Consider the following 23,975-nt stretch of genomic DNA (forward strand, 5'->3'; position numbering starts at 1 on the left):
TCAATTCAAATCTATGCCTAAATTTTCGCATCCTCAAGGTCTTATTTTGTTTACTCATTTCCTGTACCCAGAAAATCAAGATGACGTTCAAGGGGATGACAAAAAATGTTATTACAGTAAATAATAAATAATAAATAAAAAAAAAAAAAATTAAGACGGAGTATAAGCTATCTTATTTTTAGTGTCCTTCTTCTTGGCTGTTCTCTCTACCCCTACTACAATTCCTTTCTTTCTATCGAAATTAAGTTGTTAAGACGGTGCCTGAGGCGTAGCGGAGCCGGGGATACTGAGGAAAAAAAAACTCTGAGTACTACGGAGGATAATGGCGGCTGAGATTATGTGGACGTATACTTTCCTTCTCTCTTCGAGTTGGTATTCTACACACACACACACGCCCACAAAACACGCACACACAGCACACGTGCATACTCCACATGATACATAAAAGATCTCCAACAGACCAAGAAAAAACTTACGATCATTGCGAATGGATAGAAGTAAAGCAGACTCTTGACTCTTGTCTCAATTTAAAAAAAAAAAAATATCCGTTTTGTACATAAAGATATTATTTAAAAATGTTAATAACTCTGTTTAGTTTGAGTAATTGTCGGTGCTCAGTGATTGCTGGTTAATGAAGAAAGTTAATTACAAGTAAATTATTTTATTCGTAGAACGCCATTCGTTTAATTGCGCTACCACGTAATTGACATCAAATTATCTGTGTGTATATATATATGTATTTTTTTTTATTGAGACAGCAGTTGTCCCCGGCTGTAATAATTGCAGCAGGAAGTGAGAGAAATAAACCCATTGGTGAAGAGAGACGGAGAAAAGGGTAAAGAAATTAGAGATTGTCAAGAGTTTAAACTTTTTTTATTTTAATTTAATTTTTATCTGTACTGAGAAGTAAACATAACAGGTCTAATCATTAAATATATTTACTTAAATTAGTTTACAAGCAATAAATGATTTATCTGCACATCCATTTGTCTCCTTAATAAATTATTCATTCTCATCTATTTCATTTCCTCATATAATTTAACGAGTGTAATTTAAATTCCAGTTTCCTGTCACCAGGTGGTCTTTTCACGAAAATTAGTCTGCAAAAAAAAAAAGTTTGTAGTTTAATCACGGATATTATCTCGTTGAGTTTGCTCCCATTTTGATAGACCGAGCGCTGACTCGATGAATAAATAGGACGGAATTTGAATAATTTATTAATGATATGATAATGAGACTGAGACTGAGACTGAAATATGAATTTATAATCCATATAAGTCATAAGTACATATATAAATTACTAATAAATATGTATATTTTAATTAGCAGTGCAATCGACACGCTCGCGAGTTTAATTTATGCTGACCTTAAACCTATGAGCGGTTGGTTTTTAAAATATTTCGAGTTGATCAAGCGAGAGGGATGCTGGTGGATAAAAGGAGGCGCGTGTATGGATAAAAAAAATTAAAAGCGTTGAATAAGCCAGTTACGGGGAATCGAGAAGGCATTAACCGGGTTGCTGGCCAGCACGTCACGATTGCCGGACTAAAAACCGTTCAACCGCACGCTCGGTAACCGCTCCAGCTCTCCAGTCTTGAGCTATCCGGAGAAAAGCTCGATAGAGAGCTGGGCAGATAGAGTAAGTCGTATGGTGAGCAAAGCAAAGCAAGTAAGGTATAGTTAGTTAAGTATGAGAACAAGAGTAAGGATAAAATTTAAAAAATAAAATGGAGAACGAGAGAGACAGGAGTTTGTTGAGAGCACGAAACTCTGATCGTGGATAAGGACGCGGTGCACGCGGACCTCGTCTCTCTGGCACGTAGTCTACCACTGACAGATACATCTTTATTGTTGCCTGACTTGTTCTTCTCCTTCTTATTCTCATTTTTATTATTATTGTTATTATTTTTATTCTCTTTATCCTCCCGCTCAGAGCCAACTAAATAAAACCAACTGACCAATTCGTGTACGTATTTTTTAATGGGATTTTTTTTACCTCCATCACCTCACCTTTAATGACTCGGTACGATAAAAGAAACACCGACATATCTGCTGAATTATATTATTTTTACAAAAATTTTTTTCGTCTTTTTAAAATTGTCGGGTTTTTTTAAAAAAAAAGTTTAAAATAGGAAGAAAAAAAAATTGTGAAAAAGATCAAGGGACACGAGAGCGCAGGGAGTGAAGAAAATAATAAAAAAATTTAGTCCAGTACCGGTGAACATATAAATCAATGGATTTGTAACCTGGCTGAAAGTGAGACATCATTGTGGAGCGAGAAGTGGGGAAAGGAGAAGGATGTTGAAAGCACACGACTACACCCGGTGTGTTATTCTCGCGAATGCGCTTGCCATGAGCGTGCTATGCCATGGTGTACATGGTAGAGCATATAGTATATAGTATGTTAACATTAAACCACCATCCGAGGTGTGTAAAAACGACTGGGATGCTGGAAGAGGCGTGGACCCTGTCGGTGCTCTCTTATTCTCCTCTCAGGCACCTTATTTTTATACACATACACATATATATTTTTTTTCCTTGCTGTTATTTATGTTTTTTGGTCCTTTTATTCATCGCCATCGCCGATGCTCTTTTATACCCGGTGGAGAAAACAAAATCCCTGGGCTGGATGATGGTACCGTGAGAGTTTCTGCGAGTCAACAAAATCTCCATGATCTGCGCTGGGTTACAAAGTCTATTTAGATGTTTAGTTTAATTTATGACCCGTTGCATCAGTTGTTATTATTATCGGGACGGACTAAATTGAATCGTTTTAAATAAAGTTAAGTGATGGGGAACAAAGCGTAAGATACGAGCGCACATCTGATGTGATATTAATCTTAATGAAGGTTAACTTCGTTCAATTTTACCAACAGTTAGGCGCTATAAATTCATTTTAAGCTACACTGAGCCACTCAATTGTCTCAAGTGACGCTAGATTATTTTTTAGTAAAGTAGTTTTGAGGAGAGACTCAAGATGAGGATCAACACGAACACGAACATGAGGTAAGAGAATGTTTTAAGTTCAAGATTCAGCTGATAGAGCACTTGGGTACACGGGTAGCGGCGCCGATATCTCGATTTAAGGATCTCTGGCTCAGTACGGCCTCGGTACTCGAGAAAATCCGATAACCGAGGGAGTGAAGAGCAAGAAGAAGAAGAAGATGGAGATGAAGAATAAAAATAAAGATGTGAGCAAGAGAACCCTTGCGGCATGTGTTAACCAGCGGCGCCGACGCATCGATTCGACACATCCTGTTTGTTTCACCGCGCAAGCAATAACTCTTGTACATGGACACATATCTTTGGTCCTCGAGGTTCTTGGTTCTCGGGTCTGCCGCTTTCATTGCTAATGTGTTGCTCGCTTTCCACCAACAAGGACAACCGACAGGATTAACAGATGATATTTCAATTTTAAAAATAAACTATAACATTAAGTCGGTAACATGCTATCGAATACCCCAATATACCTGCGCCACTGTCCCCAGCGTGAAACTTGTCACTGGGAATAAACTAGTGTGTTAAGTTTCTTTTGCCATGCATACATATACATCTACATATATATGTCTCAGCGCGAAACCAATACAAGAGAATAAAAGTACAATCCAAATAAAAGGTGTCCCGAGAATCAGAGATCCAAGATGGCCGTGTAGGGACTGTGGGTGTTGAAAAGCCGGCTCCGAAGGCCGTTTGTTATACATACATATATTCCTTTTAGCCTGGCTCGTTTGCTCCGTTCATCGCTCGTCGTTGTTCCTTTAAAATCTTGGCTGAATAACGCCATCACACAGCACACTTTTATTACCATTGTTATTGTCGTTCTCCTTAGGACTTTTTGCAAATAGATATTTATAAAAAATGCTTTAAGAAAGAGCATTTAAAGACGGCTGACCTGCTCATGGAAATTTATGTTCCTTCGTATTCAGTAAAAGAAGACAAGCTCATAATGGATCTATTATGCGAGCATGAATAGTTTTTTTAAGTTGATTTGAGCTAGGCAGGTCCCGTGGAGATGAAAACCACCGGGGAATGAGAATAAATGTTTTATTTTTGGTGGGAGTCCTAGTGGGAGTTTGCTGGCATGGGCTCCAGAGTTTGAATTTGAGTTTAAGTATTATATGAGCACGTAGATCTTTACTTAAAGAGATCCTCTGTATCTACTCGAAGGATGTTTTTCTTGGTGCTCATGAGCATGTTTACAGCCTACGCAAGTAGGACGATGTTTATGGTACACTCGAGCACACATGTGCTGCGCCATGTGTTCATGTGTGGCTGCTCAGGATTGTGCATGCGCGAATGAGATCGGTATGAACACATTGCAGGAACTGTTAAGAGCGTGGGCCGACTGTGCCCGGAGCTAAAGCCCTGGCTCGGAGCGACTCGCCAATAATTAGAACCCGGTTAGACGAGATATCTGATATATAATCATAAGTAATTCACTTCCGGGTGAAGGCTAATGTTAATATATGTTGCTGGAGAACAGATACTGCTAAGGATTGATATTTAAAAAGCTAGTTGGTATGTAGCTGCTCATTAGTGACTTGTTAACGTCATCACCAGGTTTGTTAATGTCAAGATATCACGGGCCCGTTGATGCTTGAGATTATTCTAGAGATATTTATTATCCTGGCCCCGGTGGAATTATTATTTTACTGAAAGAGTCACACATTTTTATTTTTATTATAAATTCTTTTTTTTTTTTTTATATAAATTTAATGAAACTAAAATTTTTATCGAGCCGCTACATCGTTCTCTTAAGTAACTGATAAAAAGTACCTTATTAAATTTTTTTACTATTTTTACATGCAAGTAAATGTCTGCATGTGTCTAATTTTTTTTTACGTACGTCAGATGTCTACACGCAGTGAATTTTTTACCCTTTTGTTTTATTTTTTACTCTTTTTTATTTAAAAAAATGTCTAAGAAAATTTATAGAATATATGATGTCGAAGAAAATCTATAGAAAATCAAGACTCGCTATTGACACCCAGGCAAACCTCAGCTTTTATTATCAAGAAAATCCAGAATCTAAGAAATTCAATAGAGAACCAGGACTCACTTTAAGCTAAAAAAAATTAAATTTTTGTTTTTCTGCGACTTAAAGAAGAGAGTAAAAAATTAATCTCAGTATTGTAATTAATAAAATATTTTTTCGACTTAGTGAAGACATGAAATGCATGAATTTTCTCGTTATATAAATGCCATAACTTGTACCCTGGTTATAAATAACAATAAAAGTTGTAATATCTTATTATGTTAAATTACATTAGAAACAGCTTGTCATCAGAATTAACGTGCATACTTCTTACCAGCAGACTTCTTCTGATGGTTTGATGGTCCGTTGAGATTGTGCAGCAAGCGTGGATGATGGAAGATTTTATTCTCGAGTTTTAAAAAACTTTAAATGTATATAATAACCCTGAGTGAATGACTTTGCTATTTTATCATCAGATCGGCAATCAAAGTCTCTGATCAACCTGAGTATAATCCTAGCTCAATTTTTGTCACGCCCACCCTGTAAAAAAATATAATTATAATAACTTAATACACACATACATACTCTATAAAAATAAAAAATAAAAAATATAGAATCTGTAGTTCGGAGAAACTTTTTATGGAGAAGATTAAGCGCGCGTTAATACCCAGGTAAGTACGTTAAAAATATTTTAAAAAATATCTCGCTTGCTGTTAACCAATCACCAATGGGTTTTTAAAGATCCCGCCAATTAGCCAGAATTTATCGGCACACCTCACCCAGCTGGAATTATTTCTCATTCTTTATGTATTCAATACGTGCCCAGTTTATTTTCCAAGCGTCCAACTTTAAAACCTCTACCGATTTTAAAGTTAATCTGCATAAACTTCCACTTCATTGGAACACTCAAGATAATCATCGGGTCGACATGTAAAACGTGTTAGTGATGTGTTAAAAAATGATTATTATATATCTTTATGAACCTTCTATTCAGCATTTATTGATTAAGAAATCATAAAAAAAAGCAGAAGCAGAAGCAGAAGCAGAAGTAGAAGTGGTAATAAAAATAAAAAAAAAGTTGTATTCAAATATTGGCGGGTTTAATAATGACGGAAGAGTAAAAACAATGTGGATTTAATCCAAAGTATCATCATCACCAGTCTGAATAGAGGGTCGAAGCAGGATCTTAATGAAGCAATCAGGCCTCTTGTTTCCTGGCACGACCACGGCTCGGCCACGAAGCGGCAAGTAAAGACCAGAGATACAGAGACCCGAGATGTGATAGAGAGATTGAGATTGAGAGAGACAACAAATCATAAACATCAGAAGCAGAAGCACCATCAAAAGCTATACATCCTCCGCAGAATAATCGCGATGTGCTGGACTGGGTAGGTCGAGAGGCGTCGATGGGGCGTGGTTCGAACCTCTCTGGTACCCCTTATACTTAATCCTCAATACTTCTCTTCTTACATTATATACTTGAGCTACGGCATATCTCTCGCCTCTCCCTCCACGCACTCAATTCTACTATAGACATATAGATATATATATTAAATATATAAAATGTATAATACCACACTAACCTATCCAGACTAAGCATCTTCGGGCATCCAGCCTAGTCATCAGCAATCTCAAGTCATCGGCAATAATTTAAACCGGATGCGGTTACGATTCTCTGAACGCCCGACAATATTTTATTTAATTTCACTTTTATTTAAATTAACATATGCCTACATTTTGTTATTTATTTAATCTGCTAGATTGCTGAGCCGATGATAAGTTCGTTGAAAGAGCCAGTTTATAACCTGGCAGGATGATCCGCGCAGAATTAATGAGATGATTAAACGCGAGAGTCATGTAACGGCTACAACCAGACGAAGGAAAGGAATAAAACGCGACTCTACTTTCTTACCAATGTAATAATATCTACATCTATATCTATATCTATAAATATACACACCAACATATGAGTTTATCAACACGTGGAAGCATGCGCCGTGGAGATACGAGATGAAGAATGTCTCTGTTGCTCGGTGTAAATTCTAAGTGTTATTTAGCATTTTTTTTTTTTTCAGCTGGGGTTAGAGGATGTCTGTGTTTTGCTGAGTAAAGATGCTGTGTAAATAAAAGAAATTACATGGAGAGAAACGAGCACGAGAGCAAGAGGTATGGAGGAAAGGACACGGTAAACTTTGACCCCCTGAGGTGCATCGCATTTGACGGGAGCCACTGCATACTATAATATATAATACCTTATGGTCTTATGGTATAGGTGGTGTAGGTGAAGGTAGTGGTTGTATGTGTGCTGGAGTAGATGGAGCAAGGACGGCGAAGATGGTGCGGCTGGATGCTGGAGAAACACCGAGTACTGGATACTGGAAGGGACCCCCGTCGCGTTATAGCATTTGTCAGAAGGTGTTCGCAATACAACGTCCCTCTGGGTCTCTGCCTACGGGTTGTCCTCCATACCCTTTCTCATGGCCGCTCTCTCACGTTTTGTTATCTCCTCTTTTCTCTTTATATTACTGCTGTATAGAACAGAAACCGACGTACACTCGTGGCTGTATGTGCTCAGGGCTTTGGTAGCCCCATTAATCCTCGTTCGAATACCCGAGGATCTTTGTCTTGCTCTTTCAACATCAACAACTCGAGAAGTTGAGAGCAGTATAGGCAACTGAGTTGAGACAAGACAAGACTTTTGTTTGAATTTAACGGTAGACTTATTGATTGATGTCTTCGCTTACGGCATTAGCCAATCGGATTTAGTATTTCGTTGTTAATTTATTAAAAAGTGACGATTTAAATCTTTTGAATTATATTTAAGTTGATTAACTTGTTCTTTATGCTTTTATCTTATTTTATTTCTGAGGTTTTTTATTTTTTATCCTTGTGAGAGCTACACGTGTGCAATCCCCCTCACGTCCATAATTGCGTAATGGCACAAGCCACGCTTTTATGTCTCAATTACACCGATGGATTCCTGGATGGAAAGATTTATGGATCGAAATTACAACATGCCGATCGAAATTATACCTTCCTACACCTTCAACTCTCAAACATTTTTAGTATTATATCAAGTAATCAGTATATAAGTATAAAGATATATATCTTTTTGTCTGCTATTTTACATATTTTTTATTTCTTACTCTCATGTTTTTATCTCAAGTTCAATAATTAAATACATTATTGACGATTCTCTTTTTTCGCCTTTCAAATATTATCTGAGAGCCTTCGGGACCAGAAAATATTTTTTAAGAATTTTTTATAAATAAAAAACTGATAAATTTCAAGATAAAAAATTTTTTTTAAGTTCTCTCTGCGTCTGAAATAAATCGATCTCCTTTGGGAAATGGGTTTGATTTTAGGGTCGATTGGGCAAATAACAAGATTTGGTAGAAATTTTTATTTAAACAATATGTGAAAAACAATTTTAAGTCAACGATTGGATTAAAAATTTATGGAGATCTAGGCCATGATAATCTTCTTTGATCGCCGTGAGATTAATTAAAATCAGTTGGTTGGTTTTTTAAAAATTCACAGCGCGTACATACACACATCCGTACTCACACAGAGACATTTTACCGAAAATAGTAATAAATGATTCCCAGAGCTCGGAAGACCGACATCTGTTGAAAACAAGTTTTGAAAGACATAACATGCAGGCCAAGTTTAGCTAAACCCAAGTTGCCTTTCTTAGAAAATTTTCTTCTTTCCCAAACTCAAATTGAGCTGAAAATTTTTAAATGTTTTTTTGTTAATCTTACACAGAAAAAAATACTTTCTTGACGCAAGAAAAATTTATCATTATAAATTGAAAACAAAAATTTTTCTCACTCCCAGAAATTTTTCGTTTGCAATTCATAATATTAAAATTTTTAGAGCAAAGAAAATTTTCCTGGAGTGAAATTTTTATGATTCTGAAGTTAGCAGCCAGTTTACAATTTTTTGATTTTTTTTTCGATAACTTAATTAAAAAAAAAGAAAAAACTAAAATTATGCACATGTAGAAAATTAAAAGAACTTTTGTTCAATTTTTTGAAATATTTTTTTTTTAATAATTTATCATTTTTCAAAAATCCAAAAATTATCAGATGTCGGCTAACTTCAGTATCATAAGCTAACAGATAATTAGGAATTTTCGAATTTTTTTTTTCAGCAAGTCAATTACAAAAAAAAAAAAGTAAAAAAATGCACATGTAGGAAATTCAAAAAACTATAGGTGTAATTTTTTGAAATATTTTTTTTTTCATAATTTTTTGTTTTTAAAAAAATCTAAAAATTATAAAACGTCGACCAATTTTAGTATCATTCATTTTTGGCATATATATAAGTATCCATTTCAAGAAATCATTTAGATTCGCTACCAATTTTAATTACTGCAGTATATTTGCATGGTTGAACATACAGTAGACGTAAAAGTAGCATTAACAAATCGTCACGTAACGTATCCCCTTGAATCTTTTTATTTTTATGTATCCTCCATTACATCCTCCGTCAATATAAACAGTACACATGGACACATATGTAATAAGCACTCCATACATACAAGATTGTACAATAAATACCCCTCTTCCCTCTGGCAATCCAACATTGCTGGCGTCTTATTCTTATTCTTAAACAATATTCTTGACACGAAGTAACGTAAAGCTGATGCGCCAAGCCAGGCACCAAGAATAAACCGTGTGGGAGCATGCCAATCAGTCGACGGCGTCTATCTATTTAGCATTTAGACTCCTCGTCAGCACGCGTATCCAAAAATCCTCCCACACAATTTCAGAGCTCTCGTGAAATGAAATGACTCATGGGCGATGGCTCACGACACAGTCCAGACTCGCCATTATATAAAAATTAAAAAAACGTGTCCAAGTGCTCGGAAAATTATCTAATATATATTAGATTACTCTAGATAAAGTTGATTTATCGTTTCTGTACTTAAAACTGATCTGATGTCATCAGCAATCAGCCACCCATGAGCTGATACATGAAAGATAACACGTCGCTTTTAAAGTTTAACAAATAAATTTATTGTCCAGAGCGAAAAAAAATTTCGTGTCTGCTGTCATGATTCGTGTCCCTGAAAATCATTTTATTAATTATATTTCAAACATAGATATGTATATTTGTACATAAATTCTTACTAATTGGGTCCATTTATTTATTTCAAGTCTACTAAATTCCATTTCAAACTTTTTGAACTTCACCTGTAACTTCCCGCTAATTTTTTATAATTTCTCGCACAAGAATTAATAATAATTACAGCAGAAAAATTACAGTTTGTAATGAGTAGTTAATATTTCAATTTATTTTCTGCAGAGTAAATGCATTTACTTGAATGTAAAAATTATTTTTTCAGAGTATGGTAATTTCTACTTTGACCAGTAAAAAAATTTCAATATCGACAGTAAAAATCACAAAATTATTGAGATTAAAATTTTTTTTAAACCCAACGCACAGTAATAATTACCAGTAGTAACCAATTAATAGTAAAATTTAGAAAATCATTTAGATTTCAATTTTTTTAAACCAGTGCACAGTAATAATTACCAGTAATTTTTAGATTATTTTCTTTGCATGGTAATTTATACTTTGGACTGTAAAATAAATTTTAAATCAACAGTAAAATTTACAAAATTATTTAGATTTCAATTTTTAAAACCAAAGCACAGTAATAATTACCAGTAATTTTTTAATTATTTTTTGTGCATGGTAATTTATACTTTGGATTGTAAAATAAATTTTTTAATCAGCAGTAAAATTTACAAAATTATTTAGATTAAAATTTTTTAAAACTAAAGCACAGTAATAATTACTAGTAATTTTTTAATTATTTTTTTGTGCATGGTAATTTATACTTTGGATTGTAAAATAAATTTTTTAATCAACAGTAAGATTTAGAAAACTATTTAGATTAAAATTTTTTTAACCCAGTGCACAGTAATAATTACTAGTATGTAGTTTTCTAATTATTTTCTGTGCATGGTAATTTATACTGACCTGTAAAATAAATTTTAAAACCAACAGTAAAATTTACAAAATTATTTAAACTTCAATTTTTTTAAAACCATTGCACAGTAATAATTACCAATAAGTTACTTTTACTTTACGTAATTTTACAATTATTTATTAATTTTGCAAATAAATGGTTTTCAAAAACAATAAATCCCTTTTTATAAAATACGTCAGTAATTTTTACTATACCCCCTACATAAAATAAAAAAAAAATAACAAACAACGTAAACATTGTTTGTGTTTACTTAAAAAGTAAACCAATCCAAGTATTAGATTGAGAGCCACGGTACGGATACCAATGAATAAAGAGAGGGAAGTAGCATCTTTGGTGCCCATACTGAAAGAAGCTAAGCAGCAAAAGGCGCGCAATCTCGGGCTAAGAATAAGAAGGACCAAGAGTAGGGTAGGGGCCTTAGGTAAAAGCTGGGGCTCGAGGCTCAACGCTGGGCCTCTATACCATCGACATCTCAGTGGGCCTCACCTCGTTCCACCGGGAATTGACCGTATTGCCATAGTTATGTAGTAGTGTGTACTGCGTACCTACCAAGAGCATAAATGGTAGGGATACGCCGAGTTATAAGCACAGTACAGGTATAGTGTTGTTGGGCCCTGCTGGATGGTATCTCAATCAGGCGGGCCGCAGGTTGGGCTGCCCTGGACCCCTGCGGTCGCGATGGAGGGGAGGATCGAGCATACGGGCAAGCAAGAGGCCTTCGGCCGAAGGAGCCGTCACAACTCAATCTAGTTCCTCGGAGGCTGCGAGACTGAGCGTACGTCTGCTCTGTACTTACGATTCATGTTGTTGTTGTTTACTCCACCACAAACTTAATCTCCAATCATTCATTCAAATCCCATTGCCAAGTATGACTGAGTAATTTAACTTAAACACAGAACAATAATTAAAACGCGAACTGTGAGCTAAGTGAACTTATTGAGAAAATCGATTGTGAATCATGTGATTTTGAAGCCGAGGATAAAAAAGAGGTAAGAGAATCATCTCATATTTTTTTCGCGGGAATTTTTGAATTTTAAATTTGAATATTTAAATGAGTATTTATGGAAGGGTTTATTACAACCTGGAGATGTTTATTGTTTAATATCGCCGAGAGATCGATCAGTCAACGTCACTTTAAAGTTAACTCGGAGCTTGGAGCATTTAGCTGTCTGGCATCGATCAACAACCCTTCATCTCTTATGTTATTTATTGACATGCACATTTATGAGCTAGCTTTTGTTGGCTGTACGTGTGCAGTTAAATATCGAATTTATAAACAGACCGAACGATTGAGGACTCAGCCCGAGATGAATAATGAAGTTTGTTATTAAAAATAAGCTACACAGTTTTTCATCAGTTCGTTTAAATCCAACAACAAACCAGCTCTTGCCTTCAACTTTGATTTGTTTATATTATTTTTTTACTCTGGCTCAGTCGTTGTAAATTAAACTCCATAAATCATCGGAATTTTATTTATTTGCTCATCGAACTGATTATTGCTGTTATTATTGTTATTTATTTATTTAATAAGAATAAAAATGTTGTATCAAGAGACTGCGGACTACCTGAAAGACATATCCGAGTCTTGGAGGCTGCTTGTTAGCGTAGACTACGATACCACGCTGTGGATTTATGTGTTTCTTCACTAATGAACTCGTGGCACCAAAAGGACATCATTGGACCTCGTGACCAAAGGATATGTTGTACCACGAATCAGGCATGTCTACCCAGTTACTGTCTCCTCTTTTTACCTCGAGCTAACTCTCACTCCCAACCAGTTGGGGAATAAAAAAAATTAGTCTACTTTAAATAATCATCAACGCGATGTACGTAGAAAAAAATTTTTACTTGCTCCAAAAAATTTTTGTTTTTAATTTATAATTCGAAAAATTTTCTTGCAGAGTAAAAATTTTATTGGGTAAAAAAATCCTTGTGTAGAATATAAAATATTAAATTTAAAAATATATATCTATTTGTTTCAATCGTGACCAGTAAGTGCAGTGTTGCATTAACAGATCACGTTCTCGCCATGTTATCACGCTTAAACCCGGAAGTAATTGATTTGTATCTATGAATTTAGATTTTTAATGTCAGTCTATTGCAACCATTGTCTCCAGTCAATAATAATATCTTTCTAAAGCATCTCGACTTTATGCCCGTAAATGTCCATTTAGTTTATTTAATCATTCAGCCGCTAACAAGATATTCTATCATTTTTTACAATTAATCTCCTATCCAATCAACTGAGCAGCGATTTCTGTAAGCAAAATTTCGAGTACTGAATTTCTTTTTCGGGCACATCTGGATTCGAACCCACTTCTATCCCGTATTCGCGGTTATTTATTTTCGGACATCTGCATTAAATATTTCTATTAATAATTGTTGGTTTTTATAACTGAGTACAACAATTATAATAAATATTTATTTAAATTACTATAAAAATATTCATTTTTTCCCTGGACGACAGTAAATATTTATAATTCCCGAAATAAATATTTTCTCACTAAAATAAAATAATCAAAAATTTTTCCCGCGGAAATTTAAAAAATTCACCTGCAGCTGATTGGTATCTGGTTACAACTCTGCATAATTTAAACGATAAAAAATAATAATAATTACAAATAAAATTGAGGGAATTAAAAAAAAGTTTAAAGACTAGAAGGCATAAAAGATTTGTAAGATAGAAAGAGTAAAATAAAATAAAATAAAAAAGAGGAATACTATAGCCTATACTATTATATTGCGTGCCACCTGCTCTTCTTTATTTCTTTCATCTTATTTTTGTTTAAAACCAAGGGCCACTTATCCAGCCAACAGCAACAGCAGCCTCCTTGTTCCACATCTTCATCTCTCATAATAAAGTATCTCTGTTTTTAAAAATATACATACATATATTTGTGTACATATGCTCTGGTAAATGTTTAACTTACGCTCAATTGCCGAGCTATGCTTCTGATTAATTATTCAGATTACTCCGTATCATGATATATACATTTATATATATAATGTGTACATAAAACAAAACTCTTCTCAAGAAGTCAAGTAAAAACAAGGGTGATGCTCAACTTGGAGTATAATCAAAGTAAAGTAAATTTGAGTTAAAGCTTGAGTTTGAGTTTAAACCTCAGCCCAATATGAGTCCAAGTCGTCTCTGTATCAGTATCTGTATATATATCTGGTTGTTTGGAGTCTTGAGTTGATTTGGAGGCAGGCAGGCAGGCAGACGCGTGCTGGCACGCCATCAGCAAAGTGGGCATCACGAAACCGGAAAGCCAAACAAGAGGAATCAAATGAGATACGTTAATATTAGTATATGTAACCAACTGAAAGCGTATGCTGTAGAGTAGTGTAGAGAACCAAGACGAACAAGACGGTATTAAACGATTTGTTTGCCATCCAATCAGGAGCCCATCGGTATCCACTCGTGCTCGCGACTACTGACTACTTATACCCTCATACTACCATATAACATATATATGTATATATATAAAGCCCAACTCGAGTAGATAATTTCTCTTTTGGCTTCTTACTTACACGCAGGACCAATATTTACACTAGTGAACTAAACCCTCCGGCAAGAGTTTTAACCAGTAGCTAGAAGAAAAAGATTTTGTTTTTAAATAAAAAACAAATACTGATCAAGATTAACAAGAGTGTCGTCAAGTGAGTGATGACGTTCAAACAAACAACTCCATTCATTCATTCAGAATAAAAAAAATAATGATATAATTATTATTTTGAAATTTAGTTCTTCTTCTTCTTCTTCTTCAGATGATGATGATGATGATGATGATGATGATGATGATGATGATGTGATCAGCTACTGGCCTTTAAAGCTACGCACGGAATTACTTAAAAATAAAAACAATCTATAAGATAACTGTGTAATTGGAGAACCGAGCTACTGGGTAAAAATTATTAAGAGCCGCTTGACTGCTGCTGTTTTGCTGGAGCAATCTTCCTTTAGCCTGACGATCCCGAGTTGAGTAGTCTGTAGCTCAATCTCGGTCCCAGCCCCAGCCCCAGCCCCAGCCTCAATCTCAATCTCAACATCTTTAACGTCTTTAGAATTTAATACTCACACTTGCAGCACTTTGGAGTGTAGTACAGCAGTTAGGGAACAGAGTGCGTGGAGAAACCAACAAAATATACCGGCTTCACGTGGCATCCCCAAGACGTGGCAACGAGGGACAGATGTTCGCTGTATGTGTGGGTTTGTTTTACGTTACCAACTTCCCAGCGACCTTGGTCACAATTATTTTTCAGAGGCTTGTGTCTAATGTCCAATCTATAATTCGTTCTTTTAATCTCGTGGGTTCTGGTGGTGGAATGATGGATCGACAGACTCGGGGACCGGTAGTCGCTGATGTAGAACAGCCGAATGGAAATTATTTTAAATTTATTAAAAAGACGAGGACGGAGATGAAGATGATGATGATGATGATGATGGGGGGAGGGCTGCGGTTGGACGCACTTACTAGCACGTGCTTATTTCTGGTCGAGTTGGTACGGTCGATTGGACGAGCAACACGATCGACCGCATGGCTGGTGTATATTTGATCTTCTGACGTATCAAAGAACATACCTCAAGACATTTAATCCATTCATCAACGGATAGGAGCTATCGTAATGTGCTCGCTTTCATTAATAAGACTTTTGCGAACCCGGATGTTTCGTTAGATTTGTTTAGATACACTTCTGTTACTTGTTTATTTATTTGTGATTAATGATACGCCTGCCATTTACATAACTCGATTCGCCGAATACATTGAAATATAAATACTATGTTTACAATAATCTTGTAGTACAATAGTATTGCTAGGTCGTGACTGATAATACTGGAATTCATTTTATTTATTTATATTTGGTGTCATGTTTACTTGACATTTTATTTTTTTTTATCGTGGCATTCAAAAGACTAATTATTTCGTTGATTTGTTTTTTTATCGAATTAATTTTTGTATTGAAGACATTTATTTTTTCGGTGGGAAATTTTATTTTTAAAAATTTTGAAAACTCATTTTTTGTTCAAGTATCAGATTTTAAATAAAATTTTGTTTTCGTCAAAATTTGGTTTTAAAAATTTTTTAATTTTTGAAGAATAACTAAAAAATTTGTCTGATGCTCATATGAAAGATAACTTTTGAATACAATTTTGAAAATTTATAGTTTCTGAGATGTTTCATTTGAATTTTTTTGAATATTTAATTATTTTTTAAAAATTTATAATTTTCAAATTTGAAAGATTCGGCAATTAGTTGTAATTTTTACAACTTATAGATTCAATTCCTATTGTTAGTTTTTACAATAATTCATTTTACCAGATTTTTATCCAAGGCGCGAAATGTGAATTTTTAAAAATATCTATTTTTTTAAATTCAAATTTTTGGACAAATTCAAATTTTTAAACGAATTCAAATTAGAAAATACTATTGGTCTAATTTTAAAATCCTAGACTACTGAAACTGATGATTAAAAATAAAAATAACAAATTGTAATAAAAAAAATGTATTTTTTTTTTTTTTTTTCAGAAAGAATGAGTCCTGTCACGCGTTGGATGTGTATAGTCGTCGTCCTGGGGCTTAGTGTAAAAACAAACGCGTCAGTAGTGAATGCCACTAGAGTAATACCGTGTGATGAGGCTAAATTGAAATGCGTATACCGAAAAGGATGTGGCGGTGCTTTGCAGCGGTATTTAACCAGCTGTGCTGGTATTTATCAAGACGAGGAGGACAGAAATTGTCCTGAGCAATGTCAGCAAGACCTTATTTCGCTCACCAGCACAGACGAGGGTAAAGACCTCATGAACGTACGTATCCACTCATTCATTAAACATAAATAGTAATAAATAATAATAATTAATTTTTACTGGTATTTATTTTCAGTGTGAATGTACCAAAGATGATTTTATGTGTATAGATTCTAAGCAGAGAGTTGAAGTTTGCAGAGAATCAATTAATAGAGTAATGAATAATACAAGACTTAGTTGTGTAATAGCCATTGGTATTTGTAATGCCGATACACTTTGTACTACTGCACTACATTATTACCGAAAAAATTGTAAACATATGTTCAGTGGTAGAAGATGTTCGCATCGGTAAGTTAATATATATAAATATATAGATATAGATATATATTAGGGGTGAGAATAGTTCGAATTTACGGAGTATTTGCATCGAATCGAATTATTTGACTTGACTTTCGAACTAAATAATTCAAATTTTTTGTAAGTTTTCGGGTGAATTGAAAATTTACGAATAAGTCAAAATTTTATTTTGAACGACTCTAAATTTTTATAGTTTTTCAGAAGAAAATGGAAATTTATTTACAGTAGTCTGAAAAAAAAGAAGATTATGAAAATGATTGTGAATGAAGTTATCAAAATTTTGCACTAAAAATGTATGAGATTCGAACTCGATTCGCACACCCCTAATATATATACATATATTTTTTTTTTAATTTTCAAAGTAATTACCATAAATATATATATATATATATATATATATATATATATATATATATATATATATATATATATATATATATATATATACTATCTGTATTAAAATAAATTGATATTTTTTAAATTTATTCTTTCAATTGAAACTTTTCTCAGAACAAAATTTTTTGTCTAAATAAAGAATTATGAATTTACAAAACAGTTATTGAATAAAAATTTATATGAAAGCTCCTTAAAATTAAAAAAAAAAATGACAATTTTCATTAAAAATTAACAAATTTTTTTTTTCATTTTTTGCTGACCGGGAACTAAACCAAAATTTAATAATTTTGTATGATAAATTTTATTCCCAAATATATATGTCTAGAGAATGATACAAATATATAAAAAGTATAATAGCTCGTGTATAAAGTGTATAATTATTCCAGGTGTAGAAATTCGTTGGAAATTCTCATGAGACAGGATAAAGCAGCGGATTTAAAAACATGTGTGTGTGACGGCCGTGAGGATTACGACTGTCGTGGCATACATCGTAATATGCACTTACTATGTTTTAATAAAACAGAAGATGAGTACGCACTTATAATACAAGAACAATATCCCAATACAATCACAAATGAAGTCGGGGATGTTAATTCCGGTGAATCTATTTACATTAGAGCGAGTTATATTATTTTAATTGCTCTCCTAATCCTCTTAAAAGGTAAATATCTATCTTACATTATTTTCATACATTTACACATTCACACAAACATATATATAAATATATATGCATGTACATTTAATATACTAAATATTTAAAAATACGAAACAGAATCTCCGGCTCGCTACACTTGAGACAAAGTTTGTCATCAAGAATTGCTTTCATAAGTTTAAAAATAAATTACCCGTTAGATCCTCTCTCTCTCTCTCTCTCTCTCTTTTTATTTTTTTCTCTATTTATTTTAAGGTTTTTCTCATTTCAAAACGTCTTGTGTACAAGATTATAAACTAAAATAAATCCCCTGGCATTTTCCCTCAACTCATATCCAGACTCTTTGTCTCATCTGCACCCGACTAGTAAAACTTTATACATAAATACTCACACTACCATGTATATATATTTATATATAATACACATATATTTAAATGTATGAGCAGTAATACTAATTAAAATAAAAAAATCAAAGTTTACTTCTGTTACAGACTGATGATTTACTGCAATGATAAGAGAATAAAGAAAAATATAAACAGTATTCCATACGTGAATGACCAAAGATCATAAATATTTTTTAAAAAAACCATTGGATATATTGTGGGATGTAACAGATTAGACGAGGATAAGTGAAGTAAAATAAACCCGATTGCGATAATGAATCTACGCTATGCGACATATTTAATTTATATAGTTGGAGAACTTGGAAACTTGGGTATCAGTGGGAGTTTATGCTCGAAAATAAACCTGAGGCTTGTCTCTGTGTACATCAACAAGATGGAAATGGAAACGGATACGAGTAACGCAAAAGACATTGCAGAAATAAAACTTAAATACAATTAAATTTAAAAAAAAAAAACAGCATGTTCAATACTGTAAATTAAGTGTATGATAGTCTGTAGGCAACAATTAATATTTGTTTTTATTTATAATATATTAATTATCGATGTCGTATAATGTGTTTAAGGGTGTGTAAATAAACGGGTATATTATTATTACTTTTTTTTCTATTACTTTTTGTAGTGCGCATGATCATACTGTTTAAATTTTTTTGTCTTGTTTTATTACATTGGAAAATCACTCAGGGCCTTCACGAATATAATATATACAACATATACTCATATGTTATAATAGAACGGAACCGAGAAAAAATACGGGTAATTTAGTCCAGGGATTGTTAATATAATTAATTATTGGCAAGTAGTTGAACTGTAACTAATTAGAGCAAAGACGGAAATGAAATGAAGGAATGATCGACTTATTAAGATTTAATGTGTAATATATTAATTTAAATATAAATATAGATGTGAGTTAGCTCGGAGGGTTGCGTTAAATAAAAAGGCATAAAGAGGTGGATGACAATGATGAGGACGTTGTTGTTTGTTGTGAAGACTGCTCATCGCTCTATACAAGTTTTCTATTGAGCATCAGCTGTTATTGTGGACCAACTATACGGATGCAACACACAACGTGGTTTCTCGTGGCCACACACGTCGGCCCACAAACGTCGTCTCTTTCTTTCTCGTTTTCTTACTCTCGCCTGTAGGCTATCCGTAATATTACCACATAACATTCACGTATATATGTATGTATATATATAAGAACATATATGTGAATGTGTGTATGGGTAATATATGTATGGTAGATTTTGTTAATACATCAATAATTGGTCATCATATCATAGGGATTGAGCTGGTGGGTCCATGACGTTTTACGTTGGCGACGTGATCAGCGGAGAGCTGGCCGGGATCCGCGGCTAACATGCGACCTTGTTCGTTATTTCGTTTTCACTAAGCATGACGAATTAAATGGCCGAAAACGTGCCCGTACAGCATCCAAGGTTGCCTACTGTTCCGGTTAGCAGTAAAAATCCCATTTAAAACGGAAATAAATATGTCTTTTTGTTGAGCTCTGCATTGTGAGTTTAGATACCTAGAAGGCTCGTAACTTTTGATCCCGGGTTTATGGCCGATGGAGAAAGTTTACGAAATTTTCTGGTGGGTGTTGTAAATAACTTTTGGTGAAGTTAAGTATATTTTCTACTTAATCTTAATCTCTATCTTGGTGACATCGAAGGGCTCGCCACGTGGTGCCGTTAGTTTGGATTTGGGTTTAGTTATATTTGGGTACGAGATAGAGAAGAGAGTTTGCCTGTACTGTGGGTTTTTAGTTTCGTTGGCCCTGTTGCGTACTAAGTCTCGAGGTATAGAGTAGGCAGTAAAAGGTATCGCGCCTGTTTCGAGTTGAGCCTACTATACACTAGTATAGCAGGCTGGGTAGGCCCCTCGATATTCACGAGCAGAGGGTACTCGGACTCGGCCTTATATTCAGAGAGAAGCCTAAGAGCGCCCGAGTAGGAAGAGGGAGCGAGAAGGTGTGGCTAGGAACCGGAGGGAGAGAGAAAACTGAAAGGGACGACTGAGGGCAGAAGAGAATCACGGGGCTCGAGGGAGAGAGAGCGAGTGGTGTTGGCCACACACGTAGCAAAAGAAGACGAGACTTTAGTGAGCATGAGTGAGACGCGAGGCTCGAGAGGATCGACCCATGCTGTCTCCAGTACCAACAAACCAGGACGGAGAGACTCGGCGAGGAGAGACGCGGAAAGGGAGGACCCGCAGGCTCCGTGCCGTGGACCACCCACCTTGCCTTCGAGGCTCTCCACACAGCTCATTCTACACTCAAACGTCTCTGGTCTCTCCTGGGTGTACCTTCTCTACTTGCTACCTCTGGTCTCTACTCCGGATAGAAGTTTAATCGTCTGCTCTCCTCGGACGAGCTGACGGTTGCCGTTGCGCTAAATCTTTCATTTTTCCGCTAATTACTGGCTAAATCATCATTCCCCATGCTCACTATTTATTTTCAGCTAGTAGTTAGTGCCCACCAGCCATCAGCTACCAGCTAGCCTGTCTAATTGATCCCGGTCTTGATGGAAGCGCCAAATGTATTTTATTTTATTTTACTTAACTTTTTTTTAAATATTTATATAGACGGTAATAAAAAAAATAATATTATTTTCTGCAGCTGAACAATTGGTAATAATGACGCGGCAACAGAGCTCACGTTAAAACGTTTTATAGTTCATAAATAAGCGGTTTCGAGGACCAAGTACACAGGATGACGGGCAAGCCAAGCGTAATTACGGGGCTGTTTGCCGACGGGTAAAGCCAACCGGCTACGGTTTAAACTCTCTTACTCTCCGTTAATCTTGATTTGATGATCAATGAATACTCTCTTTCTCCCAGGCCCTGTCCTCCTTCTCGCTCGGTCTTACTTTCGATCTGAACCCTCTGTCTCTATCCTCAGCCGTAATTTCGTCAGTTGTTTACTCTTTACGCACTCAGCGACAAAACCCTCTCAAGTCATACAACTTCCTTATGCTTTTATCAGCACCAGGTGCAGCTCCACCTTGGACACGCTGATTACACTCTTGTCTACACCCCGACTCATCACCGTAATTATTTCAGTGCTCTACTGACATCACCATCAGCTTCACCACCGATCGGAAAATTATATCGCGGCAATGATCCCGTCATAGATCGGATCCGCGGCCACCGGGAAACCGGAAACTCGGGAGTCGTCATAATGACGACAACAGACCTCCCAGTTTGTTGAATAACCGCATCCATAATTTACTTTCTCTTTCTATCTTTTAAACTTTATTTATCTAATCACTAGTAATTTACAATAATTGCCTAAAATCAATGCATCATTATCACTTGTCTCGAAAATATTTATGTTCAGCTGATAATTGGTGTCCATAAAAATATATTTTTTTACGTATATAAAATAACAGATGGATTTAAACAGTTAATTGTAAATTATCAATAATTAATGAGGCGTTACCACATCATGCATCGCATATTTCCATGTCCAAGCTCTCGCGACTTCTTCAAACCTTTCACGGTCATTAGTGTACATATCACCAAGCTCCGGTTCCATACAAACTTGACAGTAGGGATCTGTAAGCAAACTCTGGACGCTTATCAACACTTTAGATATCGTAAGAGCCAGTGACCAGTTGTGTTGAATTGAATCGATACCGACGTCGCCGTGTCTCGAGACATTCGGATGGAGAATTTTAGTCAGGAATCTCACCACTGGTGGACACATTGGGTAACTGAAAAATTTAACCAGTAAAATGTTAATTACTTTCATTAAATTTATGAGAAATAGTTGTAATTTAAATGATAAATTACCTGTAGGGCACTTGGAGATACAAATAAAATAAACCACCTTCGTAAGGACTACCAATGGGCCCAGTGATGGTCGCCTGCCAATGACAGCACATGGCATCTAGAGGAGTGGCTTCGATTCCTTCTGGGGGATCGATCCTCAAGCTCTTCAGCTCCATCCTCAATCTGTTCCTGCGCCAGGAATTCTCTTCCCCGGTGGCGGGTTTCGAACGCAGACACATCTGTGCTAAGCAACTTCTGCAGGGCACCGAGGAAGCCAGACTGTCGTAGACTTTGTACCAGTTGTCGACATGACAGATCGCTTTGTAAAGCGGCCACCGGAGCTTCACGTGTTGCTGCCACTGCTGAGGAGGGACGTGAGTTAAAAGTAATCCGTTCCAGCGGCGACAAACTTTCGCAGCCGACCAGAGGCTCACGTCATCCAGGTGAGAAAATACCGCAAGAAGCACTTCTGGAGGTAGTCGCTCGACCAGACCTGGTTCGATTATTGGCTCGTGCTCCTGGTGCCGGTGGTTGCTCAGCACATCCACGCGGTCAGCCAGACTCCGGGGTTTTATTTCTATTATATTGTGCAGTGACATCGCCGACAGATCAAGCGAATTAGGGTCATCGGAAGTCGAGGCGTCTTCTGATTGGTACAATTTTATGGCTTCAAATACGCGGTTCGAGGGTCCAGGACCGTGCAAGTGGTTGAATATTTCAGGGTCTACTGATACTTTTAAAAATGACTTTTCTTTATTATTATCATTGTTGGAACTTTGGGCAGCTTCAGCACGGGAGCGTTGAGGCTGACTGACTCTTCGCTCTGGATTGTAGAATAAATCCGTTGGTTCGTCGTTGCCAGAATCTTCATCGTCTGTTTTCTAAATTAAATAAATAAACTGAGTTACAAATTGATTTTATGACAGATTGACATCAGAGAGGATTTTATCAACAAGTACTGGTTAAATAAATTTTTTTTTTCAAAGACATGAGTCCACGGGTGCTAGAGAACCAAAGGAATCATTGACGAGAACCTGGACTAGGTTTTCTAGGACTATTGTGTCAACTGACAATTTTTTTGGATGCTCATGATTCAAAGTGACAGGATTTATATTTTAAAATAATTATTTTAGTGATGATAAATTACCTCGCTAAATGGTAGAGCAGGTCGAGTCCCAATGTCATCGGGAAATAAAAATGCGTGACATGTAGCACATACTGGTTCTTCAAAACTAGGACCGTAGTATCCATTGCAGATGTAACAGGCCAAGGTCTAAAATAAAGTAAATTATTAGAGGCAATCCCTCTCCTGGTTTAATAAAATAATAATTTAACTCACAGAAAATTGAAACTCCGGACAAGGAACGACTTCCACAGGATCTAGAAGCTCGTCATCGTGAGAGTACAAGCAGAGGTCCAGTTTCTCAGCCGGTCTTTCATTGTCAATATCGACACCTCTGTCTTCAATATTGTCACCTGCCATTATCATTGTGTAATTTAAAATATATGTAGGCTATGAATATAAATCTTGACCATCAATCCATCCCACGATTTAATTTAAATATCAATGTCTCAATAGACTGACAATTTTGTATTGTATGCTAATGAAAATTGTTTAGCACAATTACAATTACAATTACAAATATGAGTGACACTCATACACAATC

At 35.4% G+C, this 23,975-nt stretch overlaps 2 protein-coding genes across 6 annotated transcripts; one reads left to right on the forward strand and one right to left on the reverse strand.

Annotated features, from left to right (window-relative positions):
• Positions 1–899: 899 nt before the first annotated feature.
• On the reverse strand, positions 900–23,975 carry LOC103569550 (uncharacterized). Of its 4 annotated transcripts, XR_008404525.1 has the most exons (6): positions 23,648–23,975; positions 23,456–23,581; positions 22,330–23,189; positions 21,977–22,250; positions 5,310–5,515; positions 900–1,100 (listed from the first exon to the last, which is right to left on the reverse strand). XR_008404525.1 is itself a non-coding variant. In XM_008546911.2 (5 exons), the coding sequence occupies exons 1-5, from the start codon at positions 23,795–23,797 to the stop codon at positions 5,495–5,497; spliced, it is 1,431 nt and encodes a 476-aa protein (XP_008545133.1). In that variant the 5' UTR covers positions 23,798–23,975; the 3' UTR covers positions 5,303–5,494. The 4 variants fall into 4 exon arrangements, 3 of the variants coding, with proteins under 3 accessions (XP_008545133.1, XP_008545117.1, XP_008545140.1); XM_008546911.2 differs by lacking the exon at positions 900–1,100 and having other exon boundaries at positions 5,303–5,515; XM_008546895.3 differs by lacking the exons at positions 900–1,100; positions 5,310–5,515 and adding an exon at positions 7,922–8,704.
• LOC103569534 (growth arrest-specific protein 1) lies at positions 11,248–19,131 on the forward strand. Of its 2 annotated transcripts, none has more exons than XM_008546883.3 (5): positions 11,248–11,968; positions 16,511–16,788; positions 16,865–17,076; positions 17,868–18,142; positions 18,625–18,712. In XM_008546883.3, the coding sequence occupies exons 2-5, from the start codon at positions 16,516–16,518 to the stop codon at positions 18,627–18,629; spliced, it is 765 nt and encodes a 254-aa protein (XP_008545105.1). In that variant the 5' UTR covers positions 11,248–11,968; positions 16,511–16,515; the 3' UTR covers positions 18,630–18,712. The 2 variants fall into 2 exon arrangements, with proteins under 2 accessions (XP_008545105.1, XP_008545097.1); XM_008546875.3 differs by having other exon boundaries at positions 11,251–11,968; positions 18,609–19,131.

The sequence above is a fragment of the Microplitis demolitor genome, chromosome 1 (genome assembly GCF_026212275.2).
Source record: "Microplitis demolitor isolate Queensland-Clemson2020A chromosome 1, iyMicDemo2.1a, whole genome shotgun sequence".
Taxonomy (NCBI): domain Eukaryota; kingdom Metazoa; phylum Arthropoda; class Insecta; order Hymenoptera; family Braconidae; genus Microplitis; species Microplitis demolitor.

What these genes read in the sequence shown, in the direction of transcription:
- LOC103569534 (XM_008546875.3), top strand. Translation starts at nt 16,516, where the DNA reads ATGAGTCCTGTCACGCGTTGGATGTGTATAGTCGTCGTCCTGGGGCTT. An exon ending in GGTAGAAGATGTTCGCATCG is followed by an intron (nt 17,077 to 17,867) that starts GTAAGTTAATAT and finishes TAATTATTCCAG; the next exon opens with GTGTAGAAATTCGTTGGAAA. An exon ending in TCTCCTAATCCTCTTAAAAG is followed by an intron (nt 18,143 to 18,608) that starts GTAAATATCTAT and finishes AAAAAATCAAAG; the next exon opens with TTTACTTCTGTTACAGACTG.
- LOC103569550 (XM_008546895.3), bottom strand. Translation starts at nt 23,797, where the DNA reads ATGATAATGGCAGGTGACAATATTGAAGACAGAGGTGTCGATATTGAC. An exon ending in GTCCGGAGTTTCAATTTTCT is followed by an intron (nt 23,582 to 23,647) that starts GTGAGTTAAATT and finishes ACTTTATTTTAG; the next exon opens with ACCTTGGCCTGTTACATCTG. An exon ending in CTGCTCTACCATTTAGCGAG is followed by an intron (nt 23,190 to 23,455) that starts GTAATTTATCAT and finishes TATTTAATTTAG; the next exon opens with AAAACAGACGATGAAGATTC.